General features: G+C 38.3%; 1 protein-coding gene across 1 annotated transcript; it reads left to right on the top strand.

Annotated features, from left to right (window-relative positions):
- Nucleotides 1–433: 433 nt before the first annotated feature.
- Nucleotides 434–7,700, top strand: LOC137612101 (alpha-amylase-like). Its single transcript, XM_068340436.1, has 9 exons — nt 434–616; nt 1,419–1,565; nt 1,640–1,837; nt 2,473–2,703; nt 3,262–3,395; nt 4,017–4,239; nt 4,325–4,446; nt 4,565–4,690; nt 7,050–7,700. The coding sequence occupies exons 1-9, from the start codon at nt 449–451 to the stop codon at nt 7,237–7,239; spliced, it is 1,539 nt and encodes a 512-aa protein (XP_068196537.1). The 5' UTR covers nt 434–448; the 3' UTR covers nt 7,240–7,700.
- Nucleotides 7,701–8,873: the final 1,173 nt, after the last annotated feature.

The following is an 8,873-nucleotide window of genomic DNA, read 5'->3' as shown; positions in this document are numbered from 1 at the left end:
ATGAGACCGGGTTTTCCCCAAAAAGTCCACCATTTATCAATAAACTGTATGTCATTAGCAGGACACCACCTAGACAGCCAGCGGTTGAGTGAAGACGTGCGGCTATACATGCCATCACTGGTCAGATTGGGAAGGGGACCAGAGAACACTCTGTGTGTGTATGTGTGTGTGCGTGCGTGTGTGTGTATATATATATATATATATATTTATAACTTATTCATTCGAGGGAAAAAAGTTCAGGCACACTGTGAGAAACGAACTGTTTTTCACAACTGTTTTCAGAACTGTGCTTGTAGTTTCTGGAAAAAGTAGGAGCCCGTGAGAAAGAAAAATATGTTTAGTTTTGATGCTGATAATTACCAGTCTCTCATTGGTCTAACAGATAAATAGAAAGGGCGTATAAATACCGACAACAACAGACCTTATGACATATTCTTCTTCATCCAGAATGAGGTTGTTCATTCTGGTAGCATTTTTTGGGCTTGGTCTCACCCAGTACAATCCTCATACCAAGCATGGCAGAACTGCTATTGTCCACCTGTTTGAGTGGCGTTGGGCAGACATCGCTGCAGAGTGTGAACGCTTTTTGGGTCCCAATGGCTATGGCGGAGTTCAGGTATGTACAGCTGAACACAGAAAAGAAGTCTAGAGAAAGTTGATATTTTGTTTTCAAAGAAATGTCATAATTTGGCCACAGGTCAAAGGGCAACAAAGATAACAGATAAAACAAAGGTCAGTATACAGTATTTTAATGCTATAGTGTTGTAAACCTTAAAAAAAAGAGGGATTTCCCTAGAGTTAATCATCATTCTATTTTATGTTGTGTATTCAAGTCATACTTCTGTGTTTAGTCTGATAAAGAATACAAAAGAATCAAAATTAAGTTGTATAATTAGGAGAACTTGAAGTGAAATGTTTTTATGAGGCTGTTCCTTTCTTTTGGAGGAATGTAGAACTGCAGTGAGTGTGTGTGTGTGTGTGTGTGTGTGTGTGTGTGTGTGTGTGTGTGTGTGTGCGTGCGTGCGTGCGTGCGTGCGTGTGTGTGTGTGTGTGTTTGTGCACTTTTTTGGTTTTGGCTGTTAAGACTTATATAAAAATATAAGTTTACAAATCTAAGCATCAGAAAAACACATTACATCTGAAACTAAAATTAGAGTCTACCTCTACTTTAATTAGTGTTTTATATCACCCCTCTTTGTAATATTTAAAATTTGAAAATGCTCATCTATAATTAATTATAATTATAGCTGGTGTGCCATTTTTAAGCTACATGAATACAACTTCTGAAATTGCTACCTTAAAAGATACTTGGACATTTAACATAAACATCAAATCTGTCTTGAAACAACTTTGTTGGTCAAAAGTGACATAGGCTGTAATGTGTTGCTAATATATTAAGAAACTTCTGCATTGCCCAGATCTCTCCCCCAAATGAGCACATTGTCCTGAATGAGCCCTGGAGGCCCTGGTGGCAGAGATACCAGCCAGTCGGTTACAAACTTTGCTCAAGATCTGGCAGCGAGGATGAGCTGAGAGATATGATCACTAGATGCAACTACGTTGGAGTAAGCTACATCTAAATAGTGACTCTGTGAAAGTACTTTGAATAATGATGTTCAGTATTTGGCACTACCCACAGGTGAACATCTATGTAGATGCTGTCATCAACCACATGTGCGGTGCTGGAGGTGGAGAGGGAACCCACTCTTCATGTGGGAGCTGGTTCAGTGCTGGCAAGAGGGATTTCCCCAGCGTCCCCTTTTCCTACTGGGATTTTAATGACAAGAAATGCACCACTGGCAGTGGTGAGATTGAGAGTTATTGTGATGCCAGACAGGTATGAATGTCACAGTGACAGAACTGATTTGCTGAATTTCCCTCTACTTGTTATCTTCAATCAGGATCTATATCAAAATTATATAAAGCAAATAATTCAAAATCCACACAAAAACCACAAAAAAACAAATGGGACAGAAACAGAATGGGACACAATCACACTGACTCAGTAGTGTATGTTTTTTTAATGTATACGGTATTATAATTCCATAACCTCACACAAGGACAGTAGCAGCAGAATGATTTCAAGATAGGCTTGCACATATGTGGGTCCACCCTTGTTGTTAAATATCTGGTCATCACTGATGAGCTAGATCTGGTGATACTTTTTTGTGCAGGTACATGTATTTCTGTGAACGTTTAGCAGATGGTACAGGGAACAATAAATGTAAATTAAAAAAACAAACAAACTGATGATGTATTCTATTTGAATTAATTTGATACAGTGCTATGAAGAGAGAAAAAGGTAAATATACTAATACATGTAAAACATGATAAACTAATAAACTAGTAGGTGAGTTATACTTGTCCCAACCTTACTGGTATGCCCGCAATCAGCTTTCACAGCTTTCTTTGACTAATGAAAAGTGATAATTAAAATTTTATTGTGATATAAGTGCTCATTTATTTCTCCAGGTGCGTAATTGTCGTCTGGTTAGTCTGTTGGACCTTGCCATGGAGAAGGATTACGTCAGAGGCAAACTGGCTGATTTCATGAATAATCTGATCGACATGGGTGTGGCTGGATTTAGAGTGGATGCCTGTAAACACATGTGGCCTGATGACCTGTCTGCTGTCTACGATCGTCTGCAGAATCTCAACACCAAATGGTTCAATAATGGCTCAAGGCCTTTCATCTACCAAGAGGTACATTGAAAAGATGTTTTCTATAAGGAAAACATCAGAATAATTTTGCATTCAGGTTAATGATTGGGCATAAACATCTTCATACAGTCATGAATACAGATGACCAGTATTTGTAAATGATACTGTTAAATCCAATTCATAGGTCGCAAAAATAAATGATAATGTAATGAAATTAATTAAACTTGTCTGGGTCTGAAGACAAGATCTATGACAAAAAATATATAAAAACAGGATGAAAATGGCTCTGGCCATAACAAATACTACAGTATTATTTACAGAAAAGCTATGGGAAAATGAGTTTATGAATAGCATATATATATATATATATATATATATATATATATATATATATATATATATATATATATATATATATATATATATATATATATATATATATATATATATATATATATATATATATATATATATATATATATGGTTCCTGGAATGCATTAACCGCGAGCAACAAGGGATCACTGTATACCATATTCAGTTTAATGCCTATCCATAATGAACAATTTGGATGATGTGACTTATGCGTTGATTTCCTTTCAGGTTATTGATCTGGGGGGTGAGGCCATCACGTCTAGAGACTATTACCGTCTGGGAAGGGTGACTGAGTTCAGATATGGTGCCAAACTGGGAAATGTCTTCAGAAAATGGAATGGGGAGAAGCTGTTTTACACTAAGTATTTGTTTTTCCAGTTGTTTCTGAAACACATACTGCCCCTTGGGGACAAAGTTTTTTTTAAATTGAACTGAATTTTGCCCCTAGCCAGCTTAGCTAGACTCCAGCAGATCCATGACCCACAAGTTGGATAAGTGGCTGTCGTTGCATTGATTTTGATTGTCTCTTCTCCAAGAAAATGAACAGATACTTTGGAGTTTTCAAGCCCATTTTTCACACTAGTGTGTACTCTATCCACCTACAGCTAGCCTTTAACAATTTAAAGTGGAGTTTAAGTTGTTAAAATTGTTTTTATATTTTAGCTTGCTTACTTATTAATTAGTTCACTTGTTTTAATTGTTTTTCATATTTAATTTGATTTTCACATCATCCTTAAAAACTTCCCAGGTGAATCTAAGTACTCAACAGATAGCTATTTTTTGTGTAAATTGATGCATTGATTAAATACATTTCTTCTTCAGTGCTGAAGAAAACTCTTGAGAGGCAAAACATCTTTAAGCTTGGCCTACAAATACAATTGACTTTATTCAAAACAGAAATCTACCATGACCTGGATGAATGACAATCTCCTTAGAGCATATTTTTGTCCTCATTTCATTTGTTGTATTGCTCCTATGGGTAGGAATTGGGGAGAAGGATGGGATTTCATGCCAGATGACAAGGCAATTGTCTTTGTTGACAATCACGACAACCAGAGAGGTCATGGTGCTGGTGGTGCCTCCATCATTACCTTCTGGGACTCCAGACTATATAAGATGGCTGTTGGCTACATGTTGGCTCACCCTTATGGAGTTACTAGGGTGATGTCAAGCTTCAGATGGAACAGAAACATTGTCAATGGAAAAGTATGTTTTTTTTCAAAGTGAATAAAGATTTAAATGTACTGGAGACATTTCTTAGTGAGCTTAGTTATCCATCATTATTTCATAGGATCAGAATGACTGGATGGGCCCTCCCAGCCATAGTGATGGATCCACCAAGCCTGTTCCCATTAACCCTGACCAAACCTGTGGAGATGGATGGGTGTGTGAGCACAGATGGCGTCAGATCAAGTGAGTTCACGCCAACCAGATAAAAGTAACAGCTTACCTTAAACTCAGAACTATGGACATTTATATGGAAGTGAAAAACACACACAGGGTGATTTTATTTGGTCTCATCTGTCCTTAGGAACATGGTAATTTTCCGTAATGTGGTCAATGGTCAGCCTCATTCCAACTGGTGGGACAATCAGAGCAACCAGGTTGCTTTTGGACGTGGTAATCGAGGTTTCATTGTCTTCAACAATGATGACTGGTGAGGACTTTTTTTTTCTCTGGGAAGTTGAGAGATTGGTTTGGTTTATTTTTGTTTCTGTCGATGATATTACTCAAGGGTTTCAGGAAAATAGGTGAATTGGTTGAGCATTTGTCAGGAAAAAACTAATTTATATTGGACTGCATCCAGATAAAAGAGGCGTTGTGTGTTTCACTGTTTTTTTTTAAATATTCCAATACAGGACTTTTTATATAGATCCTTGATTTTTAAAATCTGTAAGGGGTCCTATTATGGAAAACACATTTTTTCAGGTCCATTCAAAACAGTGCGGTTTGTGATGTCACAAACCAAATGATTGAGAGAGTGATCTGTACCTCCTGAGACATATTTGAGTCATATTTGATTGTCCACCCAGATAAGGACGTGGTCATCCTCAAGGTCGAATTCGTTCAGGTTACTGTAGCAGTGTGTGATAATGACCTGGTTCAGGATCAGAGCTACTCACTCAAAGTTCCTCACAAGCTGTTGAAGTCAGCTAGCATTTGGTTAACTAGTTAGCTCCGCTTCAGTCAGGTGTGTCTGTGTGTGTGTGTGTGTGTGTGTGTGTGTGTGTGTGTGTGTGTGTGTGTGTGTGTGTGTATGTGTGTGTGTGTGTGTGTGTGTGTGTGTGTGTGTGTGTGTGTGTGTGTGTGTGTGTGTGTGTGTGCATGTTTGTGTGTGTCTGCATTATGCGTATCCTCAGTGTCATAGCAAAAACATAACCTGTTTTAAAGCAGATGAAGACGTTACTAAATAAGAACTGTTGTCTGGTTTTTGATGAATAAAAGCAGCTTTAGCTCTTCTAAGTGATATGAGAGCTGTGTGCATCCAAAGTGACTACACTGCTCATAAGCAAACAGCCCCAGCCTTTATTTACAGCCTAATAGATATTCACTGTCACCAGTAGAGGGTTACGTTCAACTGACCTAAACGCTGCATGTGAAATAATTCGGGCAGAAATCAAGAGGTGAATTTATCACCTATTCCGAGCCTTGTGAGAGACAAAGAGTGGATAAGTTCACAATCACACACACACACACGCACGTACGCACACACGCACGCACGCACACACACACACACACACATACAGAGCACGAGAGAGAGACAGGGAGAGAGAGAGACAGATGGAGAGAAAGAAAGAGAGAGAGTGTTTTTATCTTATTTACAGTTGCTTGAGTAAAGTGGTATATGGATACATTCGTCCTTCTTGTCACTGTGACGTAATTTAGTGGATGGAGATAAAGTAGGGAACAGCCAACAGTTCAATATACTTCACGAATACAAGAAAATATTTTCTTCTTAGCTCTCCGGCAACATCTCATGTTTCATTAGACTGCGTCAGCTTAGGTCCCCGGTGTTGTTAGCTAGGAATCTCTCATTGTTTGTGACGATAGTCGAGAAACACATCTTTAATTACCTCCTGTCCATAATTGTCTTTTGTCTTCTCATCTACACTGATTGCTATGCCATTTGCATACACTGTGTTTTTCTCTACAAATCCTCCTGCCGGTCTAAGGTCAATCAGCCATGGTATTTACACAATGAGCCACAAGTCTTTGTTCAGGAGACTGAGAAAGTAGCTCCACGCTTAGCGCTGAAAAATTAACAGTTATACCATGGAAAACAAGAGTGAAAAACATGAGAAAAATAACAGCGATAAACATAGTAGCAAAGTTACTGAAAGTTAAAAAAGTTCCAGACTATGGCGATCAGTCGGTAGCATGCGTGCGTTCACGTGGCACAATAAACAAAACACACGTGAAACCCAGGAGGGAGGGGGTTGTTGACACAGAGGGAGCTCAGAGGCACGCCCATTAACATGAAGCATTTCAGGGCAAAAGTGGTTTTATCAATATTCAATCAAAGATATTGAGGACCACGGATCAATTTGGGGCAAGACATATAAAAATACAACGTGCATAGTTTGACATTTGGCAGCTGAATAACATGAATTAAAAAAGCATAATATGGCACTTTTAAAACTGTATGAACCCAGAGGATTACAATTCAACTTGAAATGTGATATTAATGTAAGAACATGAAAACTTCACACAGAAAAGAATCAAACTACTCTTCCTCCTAAACAAAGTTGTTTAATATAAATGTGAACCATTTCATTCTATGCCGCCGAGATAGGCTCCGGCTCCCCGTGACCGGCTGCGGCGGATACAGCGGTGGTAATTCGAAGATGATATGACCATCGGATAAATATGAATTTTAGTGTCTTAGAATGTGTAAGATAAAATTATTTTTTTTCAGAGTATCCTTGATGTATTTGTATGTAATTGGAGATATATCTGCATCTAAATGTGTTTGAAACCTGGTTTTTAACAACAACTTGTAAACTGACTCCCTTCAGGGACCTGGATGTGATACTGAATACTGGCATGCCTGAGGGAACCTACTGTGATGTCATTTCTGGACAGAAGGAAGGAAACAAGTGCACCGGGAAGCAGATCAAAGTTGGTGACAATGGCAAAGCTCACTTCAACATTAGCAACAGAGATGAGGATCCCTTTGTTGCTATACATGCCAATTCCAAGTTGTAAACCCATCATAAATGAAAAAAATAAATGTCTATTAATCAGCATTAATGATAAATTTCATTTTTTTTAAACAAATCAAAGAAAAAGTTGAAAGAAAAAATGGAAAGCATAACACTATATTATTAGCTGCAGTCTCATGTTATGTCTTCCATCAGGCCTGGCAAATCTGTTGCAGCATTACTTTCAGTCAGTTCTCTCAATATCCAACAGAATCACTGTCATGCTTGTCTTTACTGAATATGCCTCCATTCATCCTATAAAAACAGATGATCTGTGGTGACGTGTGAGATTCCACAGCCATTCTTCAGTACTTACAGTATTCACATCACTGAGAACAGATCTGCAGAAATGGCTTTGGTAGGCTTTTTTCCTTTGTTTGTAATTAGTTCAATAGCTCTTGTTGGTGTTAACACCCGCCAATGTGTTGTGGGTTGTCTTTGTCCAGACACCAACTGACCGCTGTAACAGGGCCCACACTAACAGGTACTGTCAACATCTGGGGGTATCATAAGCTCTAAACAAGAATAAAAAACAATACCAAAGAAAAACTTTTCATTTTTGGGAGAGAATACTGTAGTTAGAATTTTTTTTTTCCATAACCCAATTGCATGTTGATTGTGGCAGCGGTAGCTAAGTCCGCTAAGTCTGGGGACCGGAGGATGGCCGGTTCAAGGCCCACGTTGACCAAAATGTTTTGAGTGTGAACTGGAAGTGGGGATGTGATCTTAAGCAACACATCGTCCCCTTACAAGTTGGTCATGGGGGTGCACCATGAAGGAGCTGCTTGCCTCTCTACCTCTTACTATATATCTGAATGACTACCGGCCTCTTGTGTGTGTACAGGATGTGACACCACACACACACACACACACACACACACACACACACACACACACACACACACACACACACACACACACACACACACACACACACACACACACACACACACACACACACACACATATATGTGGGGTTTAATAAATGTCCAATATTACCTTTGTTAGTATGTAAACTGTAAACTGACTGAAACGTAATGAAATGCTATGACTATAACTTATGTTGTGATGTCCATCACACCTCAGGCACCAAACTGACTCCAGACCTGCATGCTAACCATCCTTCAGTCCAAAGCGCGCAGCATCACTGTTCTCACTGAATGATATGCTTTTCCTATCCTATGAATCAAAACTGTATTACTCAATAATATACTGACAAGGCCAAATACTTAATTTTATTCATAGACAATTTTCTAACAAATGATGTTTTTTTAATTCCCATTACTTACTTGCATGCTACATGATAAGGACAGATTTAAAATAATATGTAAATGAATAAATAAATCTACTCATTCAGTACAGGGAATCATTAAAAATTTCCACATATATCATTTAGCATTTGATTGTAAACAAATACTTTTATGAAAACAATCACTTTTTTAATACATCTGCCCAGAAGAAGTATCGTTGAATAGTTGCCTGCTGCTCTATATTCCTGTATTTGCCTGACCTTAGGTTAACATCTATTATATGTGGATGATGTCATCAACCACATGTGTATCACTGGGTGTGATACATCACTTTTCATCGGGAGCTAGTTTTGTGCTGGCAAGAGGCATTTCACTTGCCAACTTGGAT

The sequence above is a fragment of the Antennarius striatus genome, chromosome 18 (assembly GCF_040054535.1).
Source record: "Antennarius striatus isolate MH-2024 chromosome 18, ASM4005453v1, whole genome shotgun sequence".
Taxonomy (NCBI): domain Eukaryota; kingdom Metazoa; phylum Chordata; class Actinopteri; order Lophiiformes; family Antennariidae; genus Antennarius; species Antennarius striatus.
Note: the sequence above shows the minus strand (reverse complement) of the source record. Positions and strands in the feature narration are given on the sequence as shown.

Excerpts from the sequence above, each read along its gene's own strand:
- LOC137612101 (XM_068340436.1), top strand. The coding sequence starts at position 449 with ATGAGGTTGTTCATTCTGGTAGCATTTTTTGGGCTTGGTCTCACCCAG. Across the intron at positions 4,240-4,324 it reads GAAACATTGTCAATGGAAAA|GATCAGAATGACTGGATGGG; the intron begins GTATGTTTTTTT and ends ATTATTTCATAG. Across the intron at positions 4,691-7,049 it reads GTCTTCAACAATGATGACTG|GGACCTGGATGTGATACTGA; the intron begins GTGAGGACTTTT and ends GACTCCCTTCAG.